Source organism: Cebus imitator, unplaced genomic scaffold (genome assembly GCF_001604975.1).
Source record: "Cebus imitator isolate Cc_AM_T3 unplaced genomic scaffold, Cebus_imitator-1.0 Scaffold371, whole genome shotgun sequence".
Taxonomy (NCBI): Eukaryota; Metazoa; Chordata; class Mammalia; order Primates; family Cebidae; genus Cebus; species Cebus imitator.
In genome coordinates this window covers 2,041,143-2,062,047 of record NW_016107686.1, presented here as the reverse complement: position 1 = coordinate 2,062,047, position 20,905 = coordinate 2,041,143, and the positions used below count along the sequence as shown (strand labels likewise).

The 20,905-nt window shown below is 37.7% G+C and overlaps 1 protein-coding gene across 5 annotated transcripts in view; it reads right to left on the bottom strand.

The window, feature by feature from the left end:
• Positions 1–20,905, bottom strand: part of CNTN4 (contactin 4) — a 974,474-nt gene that overhangs the window by 71,528 nt on the left and 882,041 nt on the right. For all 5 annotated transcript variants that reach the window (XM_017507289.2, XM_017507292.2, XM_037730965.1 and 2 more), the window contains one exon: positions 4,210–4,337. In XM_017507289.2, the coding sequence (XP_017362778.1) occupies positions 4,210–4,337 (128 nt within the window). The remainder of the gene's footprint in view (positions 1–4,209; positions 4,338–20,905) is intronic.

Below are 20,905 nucleotides of genomic sequence, written 5' to 3'. Positions count from 1 at the left end.
GAGGATTGCTATTACCATAGGTATCTTGTTGAACTACATCCAAACAAATATTCTAAGTTGCTCTTCTCTAGGTCTGCTACTTAAAAATATCTGTCATATGAAAGCTGTATAGCAGAGACACTGCATCATGCAAAATCCTCCCCAACCCTTTAACTCTGCTGTAGAGATAAACATGATTTATCTTTTTATATGCAGTACATTTATATTTATATGCAGTACAACACTGCATATAAATGTACCCTACCCTCCATATAGTTCTTAATGATGTCAATGATCACAAAAGCACATTTTTGTTCAAAGGTCAAACATCATGCTTTCTGTTTGGAAGTGAGGGTTTGACTTAAGAACTGTCCTTGCTTAAAATGAAACAGCAAACCAAATCCCAAATATATTATAACTAGCCTGAAAAATAAAATCAGTAAAAGTTAGGAATTTAGATGATGGGGTGATAATTAAGAGCCCCCTGGGCACCTGTCAGAATTCTGCAGTTTGGGAGCCTGCTCATGCAGGATCTGAATATTTATCCATGTGATGATTGCTTGTCAGAGGTTTATTCTAAACCTCCTGTATCTGGTGCAGTAGATGTGTCCCCTCCCTTCTCCTCCCCTACTTGCTGACCCTGTGTTTGACACTATCTTCAGCCTGTCTCCAAAACATGGGGGCAGGGGTAGGGAGAAAGAGAACTGGATTTGAAAGGCATGGTTAATGATAGAACTGCTGTAAAAAAGTTAGAAAATATGTGTTCTGATGCCTGACCTTCACCGTGTTTTAATCCCAGACACATGAGGAGATCGGAATGAATACAAGCACATTTTAAGGTTAGAGAACACCTTCTCTGATAAATGAGTCCCTTTGTAGATCTCAAAATTGAATTAAAATACAGCACTCAGTTATATTTTGGGCTAAGCTGTTACATTTGCATTAAAGGTGCAGGACTCAAGCATTTCGATGTGGAATTCAGGACTTGGCACAGTTCATGCAGAGTTCAGAATGGTTTTCTCTGCCTATATCGTGCTTTATGGGGCAGATTTCTAAATTATATTTCTCAGTTTATGTTAATGTCTCTAGCAGTGTGGATGGCCCCTCTGCAGACACACGTACTTCCCATTAATGCTAATGGGAGTCAGAACCAACCACACTGGGAGATAAATGATCTTTCAAATCTCTTCTGACCTTACCTAGAGTAACAAGATTGTTAACTCCTGTGAACATATTGGCCAAATAAAGCTTTATTCCCCCACCTCACCTAGAAGTAGAATATAAGAATCAGAGGACCTCTGTGGAGAAACTGACTGCAGCTCAGAACCAGGAGCCACTACTAGAAAGAACTCTGCTTGGAAACACATGAATTCTACCTGTCAATCAAGCTACCTGGGCACATCATCTCTCAACCTCATCCTTAACACATCCCTGCCTTTCTCTTTTTGTACTGGTCAGGCTCTTTCTGCCTCAGTCCTCCCTCTTACTCTCATCTATTAGGAAATTTCAGTTTTTAAAGTGTTCCTCATGTTTCAGCAAATCATGTGGCTAGCATAGGCAGGACATACTCATTCTACATCTGCAAGTCCACTAAAACTCTCCTGGAAATTGTCCTCAATTCATGTTTCCTAGTTTTAGACATTCACATATACCATTTTCATTATTTTTTGAGTATCCTCCTGTAACAATGCATATTTAGTACTTTTCTTTGTACTGACTCACTTCTTAAATTTATTTTGAAAGATTGTTATCATTGCAGTTAATGAAAAACTAGTGTTTTCCTAATACACCTTGAAAGAAACAAATAGTTAACAAAATTTAAAAAAATTAAAACTGTAAACTGCCTAAAACTATATCTTATACTTACTTGGGTGAATAGCTGTTCACATTTTACTAGAAGGCAAGAAATAAATTATTTTGTTTGTTAGAATAGGTAAAAGTTACTATCTCAGCAATATTTATACCCACACAAAAATGAGGCAATGATAACATATTTCATCCCTGATATATTTGTAGGTTTTGCACCATGATTCAGTGTAAGATGAGCATCAGGGAACTGCACAGTTGGTTGGGAATGGTTTTGTCCTGGGGCTTGTGGTATCACTGGGATGCAAACCCTGATGAGAAATAGAGGCCTCTCCTTTCTGCCAACTCTCAGGAGAGTCAAGGAAGCCAATACTTTCAAGAAGGAGGATAATAAAATACAGAACATGCCTTGTTTCTACCTGTGAAAATACCTTACTTTTAACAATGTGAGACGCCATATATATATGGTTTCTCTGCTTAGCTGTTTCTAATCTTTCATACTCTTAGTCATTTCTTTATTATAGGCTCACTTCTTTTTGTTAAGTATTTTGTTTGGGTGGAAATGTCATAAATGTTCACTTCAACATGATTTAGAATACATGCATATACATTTAAAAATATATAAACAACAAAACAAATATTAGTATTTCTTAGGTGCCAGCTACCCTGGTAATCACTTAGCATGGATTTCCACAGTCATTAAAACAACCTCATTTTATGAAAACATGATTATAAACAAAACAACTACTAATATTTCCTAGGTGCCAGGCACCACACTAATCACTTAACATGGATTTTCACAGTTATCAAAGCAACCCCATGAGGCTGGCACTGCTATCATCTCCACAGGCTAATTTTCTTGTCTAAGAGCTAGTAAGCGGCAAAAATGAGATTCAAACCCAGATCACTCTGGCTTGAATCCCTGCCTTTTAACTATGATTTAAGATGCTGCCCTAATATTCTCCTATATCTTCATAACTCACAAATAATCTATAACAGGTCCCAGCTCTGTGTCTAACCAGCTCTGAAACACTGAGGTCTCTCTTGGTCCTAGATGATCACTAAGCTTCCTTTAGCCGAGATAGTCATACATTAGCAAAGACCTCTAGTTAGAATTGTGCTTTACAAATACTATCTAACGTCTTTTTCCTTTGCCTCCGAAACAGAGTGAACAAGCAGTCAGTCATACACTGATGCTAATGCCCTGAGGAAGTAATAAACAGACTGAAATAGTTGGAATCAATCTAAACATATATTTAGTTCTAACTCTTGGACTTCCAATTTTCTATTTGCACAGTTAATGATAAAAAGACTTCCTGAAATAGTAGTACATTTCCAACTTCCTATGACTCTAAAATACATAATTAGGTAATTTTTAGCTTTCTTCTTTAAATTAAAGTGAAGGCAATTTTTAAAAAAATATTTTTATTTTCCTTCATCTACCTTCATAAAGGGAGCTACAAATGGGCAAGAAGGAAAAATATGATATAACTCATCTTATAAATTACTCAGGAACAGGAAGAATGGGTAAAAACATTTCCTGGTGAGGCAAAAAGAACCAAGGAAAACTCAGAATCAGGATCCGGGTTTGGGTCTCCTTCTGCTACTCATGACCTTAAGAGAACCACCAACCTGAGCCTCATCTTCTTCAGTCAAATTATTGCCAAGATCCCTTCAACTCAAAAATTCTATGACAGGGCAATACATAAAGTGAAGGAAATGCAAATGAAATATAAATTAAGATCTCCTTCTTTTTAATTGTTACTTAGCACTTTCAGCCCATGCCACGAAGCTGATATTGAAATAGTTTCACCATGTGCTTTGCTAAGAGCTTAAAGTACTTTCTGTTACAAAAACTATAAAGTGCCCAGGTTATGGTATGTGGGAATTTTATTTCCTTAAAACCGACAAGGTTGGCTGAGTGACTAAGGCAAAGCACAGAGGTGATGAAAACCTTTTATTAGTATAATAAGCCATATCCATATCTCTGAATAAAAGGGACAGCTATCTTAAAAATTACCAAAGTCATTGTTTAAACAATGTTTGCTAAAAATAGTACATGAGTCTTGAGTTTTTAATTTGTTGCCATAGTGTTCCTAGACATGAATTGCAAATTTATAGAGACTTGAAAGAAATTTAATTAAAGGATTGAAGATAACATTAGTTATAATACTATAATAGATACAATAGCTATAATTCTCAAAATTGTATTGGATGATTCTGAAATAAAATAGCCTTTCAATCATATTCATTACCAGGAGTTTTCTAAGAATTATTAATCATATCATGTTTGCCGTGATGAATTAATTTAGCAACACAGTGATATCTGTACATATTAAAATGAATGATGCCACTTCTACAGATTACATTATTAGACATGAGAACACATATATTAATATATGAATTCTTTGGGTTAGCCATTACCTTTCACTACCAAGTTTCCAGTACTGCTAGCAGTTCCAAAATGGTTAGTGGCTATACAGGTATAACTCCCAGCGTCTGATTTAGTAACGTTGATGATTCTGAGGTTTCCATCTTCAGAAATGGTAATTCTGAAATCAAAGTAAATGAACCAAAAATGGTGAAATTTATCCCATATGATTTATTGCAAATTATTTCTGTCATTCTGTCATCTTTCAAACCATAAATCATTGCTACATTATTTGACAGCCTCATCTTTATTTAGGATATTTGTCCAATACACATAAACATAATTGAGATACGTGACTTGTTTAGTGTTTTTAATATTTTTCTTGTTAAAATGGTCTCAATAGTCATTTGGAATAACCATTATAAATATTAAATAGGTTGTGACAATTTCTCTTTCAGAGCTCTAACCACATTAGGCAAAGGGAAGGCTTATGGTAGATCACCATTAGTCTTAAAACTGCTAATGAGGAATAAGAAAAAAAATCCCTTGATTAATCAATTTAAGCATTTTCATTGAAAGTACTTTTTTCTAAATGAGAGGCTTAAATTAAATGAGGTATTATTAACCATATTCATTTCTAAAATATGTCAGCCAATACATTTTTAATGAGACGTAAAAACTGAACTTAAAAAATTAAAATATTCCACAACTCAGTGTGACTTTGGCAGAATAGCAAATGTGGACGGCAAGCCTCAGGCCTTACAAATAGGGTCAAACATCTACTTTCTGCAGGGAAGAAAATGTTTTTGTTGACCGATGCAAAATCTGGAAGAGGAAGAATTTTAAAGAACTCTATTTTCAACACTGCTACCAGAAGAGAGTAGGAAAACACAAAGATAAATAAGACAGACAGCTTGGCTTAGAGGCTTGTCAGAGAAATAAAAAAATGTACACAAATAGCTCATTTAAGGTAAATGTCTATTACATTTCTCTTATATTTCAAATCTGCCCACATCTTTCCATCTCTTCCGCTCCCTCCTTCCCACCTAGTCTATCAAAACAGCCTCCTAATTGGTCTGCCTGTTTCTACTCTTGTCCCTCAAATTTATTCTTCAGTCAGTGACCAGATGATCTTTTAAGATTTAAATCAGATTATATCACTCTCTTGGCTTAAAGCTACATCCTTGGCACTGCCACTGCATTCTGAATAACTTTCTCATTAGAGCTTTATTGTAAAGCCTAACGGATCTAACTTTTTAAAAAGCTTCTCTTGCTTACTGTTTTGTTCTAATACTTCTACCCTTCAATGAGCTCGAGTCACAGTGCTGTTCTGCATGTTACTAGAGTATCTGAAATATTCTCACTTCAGGTCCTTTGCACTTGCTGTTCTGCCTGCTTTGAACATCACTTCCCTGTATGTTGACATAGCTGTCACCTTCTCACCTTCCGGATCTCAGTGTAGAGGTAGCTTTTCCTTATAGATCTTTCCCAATTCACTGTTTAAAGTGGGTCTCCATGTCTCCCTGTCTCCCTGTTTTCATGTAGCCACTTTATTTTTTCCCACTAAATTCAATCTGGAAATTTTATTTGTTTGCTTGTTAGTTGTCTTATCGCATAGAATGGTAGCGTCTCTGAGGGCAGGGATGGTGTTTGTCTTACGACTGAACCTCCTGGGTCTAGGACACAGGATGGCATGTAGTAGATACTATAAATATTTAAATGGATGAGTGAATAAGTGAATAAATAAATATCCTAAAGGAAAAATTGATGGGAATTCAGAGTGGCTGAACCACTTGGCACTAGTGCTAGACTTAACAGAGTCCTTTCAAATATCTGAAACAAGGGGGCTATGATGGGCAAAGCCTCACTTCGTAGAACTTTTGAGTAAGCATTTAAAAAACACAGGTGAAGGTGTAAATGCATGGATTTGCAAATGCTGCATATACATTTGTGAAGGCTTTTGTGGATGGAGAAGCTATAGTCTTCCTGAGGACCCGGTCCAGATCTATTAGTCAGGCTGATGAGAGCGTATGAAGGTGGAAGAACTCTAAAAAGAATTTTGGAATCAAAGGATTGGGAGTTCACATTCCATTGCTGTTGGTTCTAGCTGTATGGACTAAAGGCAACTTGCTTCACTTTGTTTTTACTTCCTCTTCCATAAAATACAAGTAACCATGTCCATCTTACAGATTGATAGCAAGAATTAGATAAGATAGGATCAGTAAGATTCCTAGATGTTTCCTGATACATATTTATTAGGCAGTGGTTCTCTTTCATCTTTAAAACTGTGTTCACTAGGCTGGGTATTGTGGCTCACGCCTGTAATTCGAGCACTTTTGGGGGCTGAGGTGGAAGGATCACTTGAGCTCAGGAGTTCAAGACCAGCCTAGGCAACATGGCAGAACCTTGTCTCTACAAAAAAATACAAAATTAGCCAAGTGTGGTGGCTTGCGCCTATAGTCCCAACTACTTGGGGGTGCTGAGCTGGGAGGATCACTTGAATATAGGAGGTGGAGGTTGCAGTGAGCCAAGATTGCACCACTACACTCCAGCCTAGGAGACAGCATGAGACCCTGACTCAAACAAACAAACAAACAAAAATTGTGTTCTCTTAGTCATTTGTACAGATAGGCAAAATTGGATAACATTCTTTTAATATATTTTCTTTTAACATAGTAATTAAATAAGTCTTCTTTTTATACTTTGACTGTTATTTCTAACAATCTGAAATCAATATACCAATTAATGGAGTCATCCCTAATCAAGGTACAAGATGCAGACAGGGCACAAGGGCACGTGTGGTTGGGCAGTTTGTAGTGGCTGGCGGTACCTATGCTGCTTTTTGGTAGAGCTCTGGCATGGGATGCCTTGGCCTTGCGGCTGGGGTGAGCCATGCCCCTGGTGGAGGCAAGGGAGCTGAGCTGGAGCCTCGGCCAGTGAGGTGCTAACTCCTAGGCTGACCATTGCTGCTGAGGGATTTGTGGGTCACTATGTTTTGCAAACTTGGAAGCATAAGAGCCTGAGGTAAAACATCCCTGTTTTTCAAAGTCTACTGAAATCCGCCCTCAGTGATATCTATAGAGGTATCTGAATCCAAAGTGACAAAATGAGAAGCAGAGGTGCAAGTCCTCCTGCCAATAAAGAAAGAATAAGAGATGCTCATCAAAAAATTACTCCCTTAATCACTCAGGTAAAGGAGAATGTTCTCACATAGCTGCCAAAATCTATGAAGCTAAACATTTACTAGCAGATTAAGGTTAAAGTTATGTAAATGTATGATGAATTTTAAGTTCTTAGTAGTTTACATATATGACTACCAACTTCTTATAATAAAATGTCTCAAAGCTACAATTTAGAAAAATGATTTAGCATAAGCCAAATCAAAGCTCTGGCTAAAAAAAAAAAGACAGACAAGAGGCCTTTTTTTTTCATTTACATCACAGATACACACATAACAGTTGCTCAATAAAGACCATCTGATACCTCATTTGGCAATAAGCAGATGCACTGACAAAAACAGAGTGGTGAACAAATCTTAATTACCTCAATAATAACAAAAATAGCTTTAAAGGAGTTAGTCACATTCCATTTATAAAATAATTTGCTAGAAATTGTGAAATGTTAGCATATGAGAATTCAATATGTAAGGTGACATTTGTGTTTTACTTATGGACTTATCTTCCATGAGGTAACACTGGCCTGGAGCATATTAAACATTCTGAGGGGTAAGATGACTTTCAAAGCAAAAACACCTATTAATAAATTATACCATTAAAAATAGTATCATGATCATTCCCAAAACCTAAAGCCAACACCTGTATCAAACTCTAATATACTGAAGGACATGAATACGGAAACAAGTAAAGGGTTTGTCATCAGATGACTTGGTTTCTAGCCTTGACTCTGAAACTTGTCAAGTATATGGCGTAGCCAAGTTACTTATGCAAGCTCTGAGACAGAGTTTCCCAACCTTGGCACTGGCGACATTTTGAACTGAGCAATTCTTTGTCCTGGGGAGAATGCTGGGCAGCATGCCTAGCCTCTGCCCACTGGATTCTTATATCTCTAACCCTTCCCCAAGTCATGACAATCAAAAATGTCTCCAGATATTGCCAAAGATACCCTGAGGGTCAAAATCACCCCCAGTTGAGAACTACTGGTCTAATTCAGTTTTTAAAATCCCTTCTTCTATAATGAGATAAGATACCTGAAAAGCTCCTTTAACTCAATGTGCTCTACACTCTTCAAATGTTTTCCCCACCATCATTACCATTCCTGCTTCCTACTTTTGGTAACTGTATTGCATAAAACCCAGCTAGCTTTTAACAGTCTTAGTACAAGGCTTTCTTTCCCCGTTGTCCTTAGAGATTCCCTACTCAATTTCCTATAGACCTCATGAAATTACAAAATAATTTTATAAAGTATTTACTATTCATTTGAAAGATTTCAGTGCCTGATATTGGTTTACAGTCTTAACTCTCTAAATGTTATTTGCAAAGAGGTAAGTAAAATAAGGAAGACCCTGTTAGAATTACAGATGAGAGAAGGACAGTGAGGGAGATTATCTGTAGAAGGGATAACTTTCAGTAGCCTTCATTAGATCACATCATATTGCTGTGATTATTTATTCTTCCTATTATCTAAATGTGGAAGTAATATGAAGTTTGGTAAACGATTCTTTCGAGAAACTCAACAACTTTTTTATACAGCACTATAGTGTAGTAATTAACAACATAAACTCTGCAACTAAACTGTCTAGGCTCAAATCATGCTTCTACTACTTAGGAGCTGTGTGACTTTGGGAAAGTTAACCTCTCTGTACCTAAGTTTCCTTATTTGCGAAAATGGGATAAAAGTAGCTACACATATCTCATAGAGTTGTTGTAAAGATGCACAGTGCGTAGAACAATTCCTGACACGTAAAATGCACCAGGGAGGACAGGTGTGTGGGCATATGTCACTGAGACCCTCATTAATAGACCAGAGTTAGCCACATGTTCTATTAAGTGAAGCTCTGTGCCTTCCTTGACCCAGATTACAAATCCTTTGTAATTGTTTCAGGCAATTGCAAAGGATTGTGTTAAAGCTAAGACAACTGATGAGTAGTTCTGCCACTCTGAAGTTCTACAGCACATTATTATGCCTCACAAAGCACACAGGTGACACCAAATAGACACAGAAGGGGGATGATATATTGAACTCATTCATTCATAGTTATTTACTAAATATTTCCTCTATATTAGGCCTTGTGCTATTTTTTAGTGATCGGAAAATTATTGCTTCTGTTCTCAAGAAGCTCATAATAAATCATGAGTTTAGGTGATTATATATCTAGAAATAATGCCAATGTGTTATATATGAAAACATACATATTCTGTAAGTACACAGTAAAAGGAGCATTACTTTTTTCAATGGGAAAGCTGTTTCACAGACTATCTAGCTATAAAGATGGGCAGGGAATTAGAGCTGGTCAGTCAGGGGACCCTATTTTCTTGTCTATAGTGATTGGTGTAGAAGCATGCCATCAAAACCAGGAGCTCTTTGAGAAAACAATCTCTTTCTGCTGAAATTGCTAAATTTGAAAGATGGGAATCTAGAATTGTTGGCAATCATTTTGCCTACCATATAGAGAAAGCATGCCTTATCGAAGCTAAGCAAAGACAAACAGAGCCTAAAGAGAAAAGAGAAGCAGAGACCTTATGACATTTTTGAGCCCATTTCTGTCCATGGTGGAATGCAACACCTTGGATGCCCCAGTTACATAAGCCAATGATTTAAAATATTAGAAATTGAGTTATCAGCTTTTACAACAGGAAGACTGCAATCTTTTCAAGAAATTATTGAACTTGTTCAGGTGACAGTGGTAGTAAAAGCGCAACCGAGGGAATGAATTCTGCAGATGATTCTGTGATAACTGCCTCGATAGAACTTTTTGGTAGAAGACTGATGAATGTTATCTGTAATGGAAGAATAACCACACCATTCTGAATATGAAAAAAAGTACCTGATATTTCTTTATACACAGCTGTATCATACAATTTTGGTTTTATCTTTCTGCATGAAGGCTAAGCATACAATTTGACCTGTTGCTTTTAATGTGTTTTATGGGATTTTTTTTTTTTTTTTTTTTTTTTTTGAGACAGAGTCTTGCTGTGTTACCCAGTCTGGAGTGTAGCTGCACAATCTCGGCTCACTGAAACCTCCACCTCCTGGATACATGTGATTCTCTGGCTTCAGCCTCCCTAGTAGCTGGGATTACAGGCGTGCACCACCACGTCTAGCTAATATTTTACATTTTTAGTAGAAACAGGGTTTCACCATATAGGCCAGGCTGGTCTCAAACTCTTGACCTCAAGTGATCTGAGCGCCTCAGCTTCCAAAGTGCTTGGATTACAGCCGTGAGCCACTATGCCCAGCCAATGTTTTATGGGATTTTTATAAGCCAGAAATAAGCTATAAAGCTAGCATTTGGCTTTGGGGTACAGATTTGGCTAGCTCAAGGAAATTTTGAAATAAAACTCAATATCAATTCTTAGATATTTTCTTCCTTTCAATTTGGATCCTCTATCAACTTACAAAAAGGGTTTTTCCACTAATATTACATTCATTTTTTTCATGAATATAGTACCTAAATCTAGTCCAAGGATAGTGATATAGAAGTTAAGAAGAAATTATTTAGGCAGATAGTGGGGGTACGGTAGTCCTCAGTAAGATTTTCCTCTTAATGAAAAGCAGCCTCAAATCATTTTCTTTTCTAACAAAGAGCAGCTTGTAAAACCGAGCTGCATAGACAAGCAAGCTGGAAGCTTGCATGGGTAAATACCGGCAGCCGTGCCAATAGGAAAAGGCTACCTGGGACTAGGCATGTTTAAAATAGTGGCCCCATCTTTCTTTCTCTTTGCCAGCCGTGTGTATAGCAAGAAGCAGACAGCATGGGGATGGCCAGGAAAAGATCCTGTTCGCATAACATTAGGGTGGGGCAGCCAGCTTCCCCACGAGTTATGTAAACGTCACACCTGGTCCAACCAATCTCTGGGCCCTATGTAAATAAGACACCGCCTCCTCAAGCCTGTCTCCAACACAAACCAGAGAGAGCGAGCTGTTCTCCCTTCTCTTTCTTTTGCTAATTAAACTTCAGCTCCTAAACTCACTCCCTGTGTGTGTCTGTGTCCTTAATTTTCTTGGCATGAGATGTCAAACCTCGGGCATTACCCCAGACAACAATGCCACTTAATAGCTTTATTTTCATGTTTGTTTCCCGATGAGATTTCAAAGTTTCCTTTGTGATCCATCTCATCTCGGTTTCCTCAATTTCGACTACTGACTAACTTGTAGCTATTAGGGTGATAATGAACTTTGAGCTCCTCCTAATACTTATGAATAGTGATGGAGTAAGATAAAAAGAATTGAAAATGTAAATCTGTTCTTGGTTTAGAATAGGTTAGTCCTGACCTACCTGTGGGCCCTTTTTAAATTATTGATGGTATCAGAGAAAAGTCAAAGATGATAAAGCAGCAGGCAGTAAAAATAAAGACGTGACACAAGACTTAATTTTCCCTACATGAAAAGAGGTCACCTAATTCTCAACACAGTAAATTACCTAGAGCATAAAGAAGCAGTTGTTCCCTCACTGTCATTTGGAGATTTTGGATCCACAGAGGATAGGAACAAATCTGGACTCATGAGATAAACTGAATCTCTTTCTTCATATGAGGCTCTGGGTTGCAGCCATTGAAGAGCTGACATTGTCAGTCCTATAAATCAAACCAGTCTGGGGACACGGGACCTTTAAAAATGCTGATCTTTTCTCTTTGGGGGCTTTAGTAATAAATGACAAAAGCTCCCAACTTCACTCTATCACCCAAAAGAGGAAGATTATCCCAAAATGGAGACCTGTGATTTTTGTGAGCAGTTCAGCTGGAAGCCCAACTGCAGGAGAGGGAAACAGCATATCCTTGCTTGCCTTTAAGTCACACTGAAACACTTTCTTACAAATAAATCCCTTTAGAATACAACTTAGAAAACCGCTTCTCCCCTTCCGCAAAGAAAGAAATTATGGAGTGATCATTTCCTTTTAACAAACAAACAAAATACATCAAAGTGACAGATTATTATGTTAAATTTTAAATCATCTTTATTGTTGTTAGATTGAGAATAAAGTAGCTCACTTAAAATTACGTGCAATTTAAACAAAATCTCAAAGGGCCTTAAGAGGCTTCTGCTCTCTTTATACATGATCAGTTCCAGAAAACATGTTTGAAACTTGAAAGCCTGAAAGTGAAACAACAGATATACACATTACAAAGGATGCTAGACTCCTGAAGAGCTAAAATTTATTACAAAATCCCAAACATAGTTAACATAATTATTGCTATGGTCACCAAGTAGCTCAATTTTTCTAAAATGGTTTAATTCTTTTTCTCTCTCTCTTTTCTTTTCTCATCCCCCTTGTTCCCCACTTCCCACTTAGCCCTTTAGAAATGCAAATTCGCCTTTTACCTCCCTTCCACCAGACACTCCCTACAGGGCAAGTTAATCTAACTAAGTGCTTAGGCACTCCATAAAGAAACTTTCACCTACCAGGAGGCTGCCTCAATTTTACAAAACTCCCTCCTGCCAGGAGACTGCCTCAAGAGATATGAAACTCCTTCCTACCTGGTGAGTTTGCAGCCTCGTCCTGTCCACAAAGGTGTCAGCAGTCACAAGGTCAACCACCTAGCAGATGAGGGACCAGAGCTATCACATGGACCCCCTCCCTTTCTTGCTTCCTCCTCTACATTTAAAAGTACCCACTTTCTGTTTCAAAAGTGAAGTGGTCCACTTAAGGCAGGACACCTGTATTTCTTCCCCTAAGCTAGCCTTGGAATAAATCACTTTCTTTATACCAGACCTCACTCTTGTTAATTGAACTCTGCAAGGGGCGAGCAACTAACTCACATTTCAGTAATACTACTTCTGAGCTCAAGAAAACTGGGAGGATGGCAGAGGGGAGGATGGCAGTGCTGTCACAGGAGTCCTGGCTCCAGGTAGGAAATACTGTTGACCCCAGGGGCCATCAGCAATGTCCTAGAATGAGAGCAGTTAGGCAGGCATCTCGCAACCAAAGGTCTCTCGTGCCTCATAAGACAGTACAGGACTGGGCACATGTCACCCTCATTAACAGACTAGAGGAACTTCCCAGTCACAGGTGTGTTTGCTTTTTCTACAGTTAAAAAAATAATAATAATCTAATAATTGTGTAATTTTATATAAAAGCCCAATTCCTGGCTAATTGTGACATATGGGAAGACAGGGCAATACTGGCAACATAGCCCCTCAGGGCATCAATAGGCTGGAGGAGATGGGCAGCAGCCCTTTGAGCAGATGGTGGGCTTTCTAGCTCTCATCCATTCCTGGCTTGAGCCTCTCATTAATGTTCCTACCAGGCCCCTGCAGGCCTTTGAGACTGTGAACCCTGACTTTATACCACCACCAGCATGTGCCTGAGTACATAGTACAGGGATTTAGGGTAGCCTGTGGTTATAAGGCTATGATCTACCCCCTCTTCTATGTTTCCACTCCAGACATACTGCACAGAGAGAACAGAGCATCGGAGTGGGAGGGGACAATGGGTGTGATGTGGTAGCAGCATCCTATGGCTGCCATAGCAGCATACCACAAACCAGGTGCTTTACAACAATAAGGATTTATACTCTGGCAGTGGTGGTTAGGAAGGAGGCCATTAATCCTCTTCAGTCTTCTACATTGGATCTCAAAAGGAGAAGTTAGAAGTCAGCTAGAGGAGGAACCATTTGGCGCTGCCAGTCAGGTTAAGGATAAGACCCCTACTGCTAACCACAATCCCATCTATAGATCATGGATATGGTGTGGAGGAATCTTTCCAGAAGGCATTGTTTTTACTTAAACATGATCAGACCCCTACCTAAGTCACATACCCCACGCCTACTTCATGGATCAAGACCCTTTCACATGTAATTTCTAGAGTTGTAAGCCTTTAAAAGGGCAAGGATTGTCTTTGTTGGAGAGCTTGGCTGTTAGGCATCTATGCTGCTGCAGCCGAATTAATCACCACTTCCTTCCCAGTTCGGTTTTCCAGAGGTTTGTTTCACAGCCTTTCCTGCTTCAGTGGAGGGTGGCAGTTTGACATGAAGGTATTGGCCAGGTTGGTTGCTGCTGGAGGCTCTGTGGGAGAAACCTTATGGCTCTCTCCCAGCTTCTGGTGGCTGTTCCCCACCCCGCCTTTTTTTTTTTTTGGTGTTCCTTGTCTTGCAGAGGCATCATTCCAATCTCTGTCTCCATCATCACATGGTGCTGATGTATGTCTCTTTACATTGTCTTCCCTCTGTATCCAAATTTCCCTCTCCTTATATAAGGACATCAGTCATTGGATTAGGGCTGATGCAATCCAGTATGACCTCATCTTAACTTGATTATATCTGCAAAGGCCCCAGATAAGGTCACACTTTGAGATTCTTGGTAAATATGATTTTTACAGGGACACTGTTTAACCCATAACAGGTATCAAGAGAGGAAACCCCCTAGGGTTGGTAGACCTTGTTTGAAGCCCCTAGACAGGGGCAGAGGGAGTGACACAAAGGAGTTGTTCTGCTTCTGTGGGCCTGGCACGACCTCCCATGACCACTGCTCAGCCTCCTTCCAGCCTGTAGAAGGCTTGGCCTTTTCCCCAACAACAGCTGACAGAAACTTGCAATTATTGCTCTTTTGGTGATACAGTAACAATTAAATTAGGAGTATAAAAGTTTGGGGGTGGTAATGGGTAATGGACAAAAGAATAAAAGTCCAGTAGGGAAAAAAAATTGGGGCCTGCTTGCAATTTTAATTTCTTCTTTAATTAACCCAGTTTGCTGGTTGGATTCAACTACACTCCCATTTGATCTTTTTCTTGTTACTCTGGCCAAGTAATAAATATTTACTTTGGTGCTGAAATTATAACCAAAATTAGACAAAGCAGGTATACACCAAAATGGAAACCTATGGTTTTCTAAGCTGTTCTGCCTGAAAGCTGAACTGGTTATGAGAAAGGACTTGTCTTTACTTGCCCTTGAGGCAATAGCAATATAGCATAATTTTGGAGTGCAATTCCTGAGAAATAGTCACAATGTGGAAGGAGTGGAAAAGTAGCAATGAAGAGACAGAGATAAAGACGCATATATTTACCTATCAACAGGAGAATTAGCCTGTGACCACAAGAGCTGACATATGGATGCAATACAGGGGTCCCTGGCTTTGTGCCAGTTGAGAAATTAGAAAAGCCTTGCGGATTAATTGGCATGGGTATGCTGTATGCTATAGACCTGCCCGAGAGCAAATAACACCAAGACTTTTCTCTGAAAAGAAAAGAAAAGAAAAAAGACTTGTTTGGCTTTTTTGAATTTCCTTGGCTATCTCTTTTAATAAAATTCAAAAGGTATTTTAACTTTTAACTGAAATTTGCCCAAGCTTACATACCTGATTTCAAAAGATACATGGAAATTTTCAGTATGATGGGAAGGAGTGTATTATTTTGAATTATAGAAGAAAGAGAGATTGTTTTGTGCTAATGTGCAATTTATAAAGAGTCAATTGAGACCCCTAGAAGATGGCTTTTCTCCCTAACTTAAGAAAAAAAAAGGTATTTTGGATAGCAAATTTAAATGTAGGTCAATGGGAAGACACCTACTCCAGGGGTAATTTCAGGCAAACCTGTCATTGATCTTTCCATGTAGCCTCTGTGGCAGCAATAGACATCACTATTGAACAGACACCCTGGTGACAAAGTTCCCTTAGAGATAATTTGCTTTCTGTTGTAGGATTTGGGTTTAATAAACCGCTCAACAACCTATGCCTTTCAGGCCACCTGAAGAACAAGCTGCGTTCAGACTCTATTGCCCTTGTCTGCAGCACTGCTCAAAAGAGAAAATAAACTTGTGTTTGTTTAACCTGGTTTGATCCAGGTTTACCTTCATCTTAACAACAGTTTGAAAGCCCTTTAAAATAACCTGGAAATAACTCTCTGCCTGGGGCTGGATGAGTATTAGAGATTACAGAGTGAATTTTAATTATTCTTTGTGACACAGTACATGATGAACAGGAGAAATACTTTTCTTGGGCTGGTAAAATTTTGTGATTTTATTTATTCACATGGTCAGTATATAACACTGAAAACACCATGTCTTTGGGAAAAGGAAATAAAGTAAAGGACATGTTTGGATGTCATTTTGTCTAAAATTTGCTTCTTAAATTGCTATATTTAATTGGTGCAAGATCTCTGCATGTTTCCATTAATGCAAGATTTAGATTTCCTTTCTTCTGAGAATTTAGGACCTGAGATAATTTCAACGTAATTTCCATAAGGCATTGTGAAGATGAATGGGGGTAAGGAAAGGAAAGTAATATTATTTAAAGTAATATTAATCTTTAAAGTAATATTTGTTATTTTTATACTTCCATATACTTTTCCAAAGCTTCATAATAGGTAATGTAACTTTTATAACGAGAAAAAACTTATTAAAACATATAAGGCACTCAGGAAGTTGTATATATAACAAACTCAGGACACTAGAGTAGCTTGTAAAAGAATAGTTTAATAACCAAGTGCAGCTGTCTCTAGAAATAATTAGAACTAAAGAAGACATGGACAGAAATGGACCATGAGACCCAGAGGACAAACTGTAAATATTCTAAGTTGAGTGCTGGGCACATGGAAACGCTGAAGAAGTTTATTAAGCACCTACAACATCCTCCTGGGTACTGTTGGCTGCTTGCATTTATTATCTCATTTAATCTGCATAATTCTGAGGAGTATCATTATCCTAATTATTCAGTTAAGAAAAATGAAATTCAGAGAAGTAAATTAAAACATCCAAGGTCAATGTAATTGATAAGAAACAGACTGGAGTTTTGAGCTCAGTGATCACTACCAAGCCTTGTCCTACCATGCCATCCTGCAGTGTTGGGGGGGTGTAGGAAAGAAATGAAACGAGAAGCTCAAAATGTAACCACATTTAAGAGATTTTCTTTAAATTTGCCATTGGATCTTTGGTTTTAATTAAATAGTTCTCTTTTTTATGTTTGCATTCTAATTTTCCTTGTCAAAATAGCTTTTCCTAATATTGAGAAATCTGTGTCCCTATTAATGTGTCTGAAAGCAGAAGCAAAAGTAAAGAATATGTGAAAAATAACCTGAAGTTGAAATTACAGAAGCTTCCTTTACCCCTTGATAACTAAAATGCCTGGAAGACAATATTAATTATTAATTAGAAAGGGGACACCCACTATATAGATTATATAATTTAGTAAAGAGAAGAGGTTTCTACAAGACAAATAGCAATATTGGCCATGCCAGAAATAAAGAGTCCTTTAATTTTATTGTGCACCCAATTCGCAACTCTTTGGTGATTGCAGGATCATGCTTTATTTGCTTCAACCCCTTAAACCAGAACTTTTCAATATTTCTAAGAAAACTAAAGTGGAATCTACTAGTTCATACACTTATCACAATAGAACACCAACGTCAAGGTCCAGTTAACATCCCCAAGTCCTGTTCCTGCCCCTAAAGCAATTTCATCTTTGTCTTCTGGGAAAAACAGAACTCAGTATCACCAACAGTCATCCATTTCCTGAACTCCTTTCCTGAATTCCTGACATCTCTCAATTTCTGCCATATTCCTGTACTGCCAGACAGCCTAAATCCTTGCCTCTCTAACTGCTAGACATGTGATCTGGGAGTCTCGACCTCTCTGGGTTCCAGACCGCCGTCTCTAAAATGGGGGTCATAATACCAGCATCTCAGTTTCATAGGTCTTTTGTAAGAAGGTTAAATGTAAAAATTCCTGTGACACATTTATAACTGTGATGGTGCCTGTTAAACACTAGTAATTGTTTGCTGCAATTATCGTTTCTGTTATTATTTTCAGCATCATTCTAATAACCAATAGTCACAATATTTTTTAAATGGCTCAAAGTTCAAAATTAAAGAATAAAGGAAAGTTGATATTGCTATGATACATGGAAACCAGGATCCACTTACCATAAATAGTGGTAACCATAAAACTAAACATGATAAAATCACACTTAAGGTATTATATTCTAGCTAGGTAAAGTTGTCTGCCAGGATTCTCCGCCTAGGGACAACTTTTTTTTTTTTTTTTTTTTTTTGGTAAAAGGGATTACTCAGGGTTTCTAAAGTGTTCAGACATGCTAGGACCAATCATGAGTTTCTCTTTGATATTCTCAGAAGGAGTGTAAGAGAACTATGTTGCTCAGTGCTTTTTAATGTCTGTATACTCTGTACCATCCAAGATGATCTGAGTACTTGGAGAAGTGCCAATCTTGTACCTTATGAAACACGCATCTATTTCAACCATGTTCCCATGATCAACTTCCTCTTACAATGTTCTGAACAACTGTAAACTGTGTTGGGCAAATCACATTATGGCCAATTCATGACTTTCCAAAGCTGCCCAATCTACTCAGGTGGCATTGATGTTACACTGCCTCAATATATCATCATCCCATTTACCCAAATGATTTCCAGAAATCAAACCCCAGGTCTTATCCATCTTTCTATCCCCCTATCATTTTATACAGTCATTTTTGTACAAACAGGCACACATTAAACATGTTGATTATTGCATTAAAATTCATTCAGTCTTTGGAATTTTAGAGATATTGATGATACTTCGTGGGATTAGAACTGATTTCTAACCTTTTTTGATGTTTGGGTAGAGGTGAGAGATTTCTTAGGATTCGGAAGCAAATTATGACATTCTCCCCCAAAATGAAACTATGCACAATGGTTTTGAACACTTCCAGACCTCCTTAAGACTCTCCACCTCATAAAACTGAACAGAGAAATCGCTGTCTGGGATAAACAGAGATGTCACCAAAAAATCTTGAGGGTATATAAGCTGTATTTACTTTTTCTGTAAGGCTCAATAATGCATGCTATGTGCTGAAGTTAATACCTGGGTGTTCTTTTCTCAGGAAAATTATTTTTATGTTTTCTGTACTTTCAGATCTGTTCTGCATAGGAGAAATTTCTATGATCAACCCAAGTCCTTGCAGCAATCCTCCTCCCTTTTCTCAACTATTAGACTCAACTATTTTCTTTCCTAGATAGCAAAGAAAGCAATTTCATTTCAAGGAAGAGCCTTTATTTTTTTCAGACAAACCATCTAAAAAGAACTGTGAAGTCGAACAGGTAATGGGTTCCAATAAATAATCCTCATAATAACAGAACATTTAAGGACTTGATATATGGGCCCTCTCCTATTTAATAGCCCAAATCTGCAAGGACCGTTTCCTAATTCCAGGGGGAAGTTGACAACAGAAAAAAGAGAAGAGCTTAAGAAAGGAGCAGGAAGCTCTTATTATTAAAAATCTTGGTGGCAAAGTAGAATATAGTATTTAGATGCGACAGTGATAAAGGGAATTTGATAAGGATATGAAGGGGAGGGGTTTGAAGAGAACAGTTTATTGTGAACCTGACCTACTTAAAGCAAAGAAGAGGATGATATCTGAACATACTTGCACTATGTATATGTAAAGGAGTTTTCTGGCAAATTCTCCTCTAATAATCAGCACACTACATTTATTGAAAAATCTGGTAAATGGAGCTTTTGTATAAACATTAAACTCCAAAGAACTATGAAAGGAATACAGCGTTCTGAAAACACTGATAATCTCAAGCAACAAACAAAATGTGCTACAACTGTTTCCAAATAATCCACAGTAGCAAATTATTCAAGTTAGGTCCCTATAATCATTTTGAAAATGAGATTGGTTAGTATGATCCCTAACAAAACATGCTTTGTTGCACTGCTGATGTGTTCCAATACTTCAGATCAAGTCATGCAGAACGGTCAGACATGTCTGATTGGGTAAATATCAGGAATTTATTAGAACCTTTGAGTGTGTGTGTCTGTATGTGTAGGTGTAGGAGTGAGTGAGTGAATGTGTGTATGAGTTAGCTGCAAAGGTAAGGAGCACAATGATTTTTAACATTTATGAGTTATAGTGGTATATAAGAAAAGGGTGTTAATAGCAAATTCATTTTTTAAAAATTAGGTAACCTGAATAATAAGTGATTTAGGGATACTCACTTTGTAGTGGTCACATAGCAGAGGGAAACAAAGTTGAAAAGAATATAAAACATCAGGAGGTCTGTGTAATTAATCAGCAATCCTACAGAGTATGCCATAAGTTAGGGCTGCAATTGTACCACTGTGCCTGAAAAATAGGAGGCTGGACTTTTTATATAAGCATTCGGGTTTATTTCTTAATATCTGTCTCCACCATAATGTAAAGTGTACTTCAGGAAATGTGGCTATGAGAGTTAATGCTTTCATTGCAGCTATTTACAACCTAATTTGCAAATTTTTACAGCATCTTCATAGTCACATTGCAGTAAGTGGAAGAAAGAAATATTTTGCCATTCTTTCTTGAAGTTCCTGTCAAGAAAGAGAACCTTAAACGTCACTAAAAATAAAGTTTTTATGGATCTAAAATTTGCTGTGAACCATATTCCTTTTAGGAAATACAGTATAAAATTTACTTTTAAAATACAGGTTGTTCCTACACAATTTCAACTCTGGCCCTTTCTATAAACGATATACTTTAACGTATCTATTGCTACTGAATTGTATACTCCAAAGGTTCTAGAATTTCACTTACTGTTTTTCTGTTAGATGTAAAGATTTGCATAGTTTGAAAAAAATGTTTTGTGAATATAAATTATAATGTGCTAGG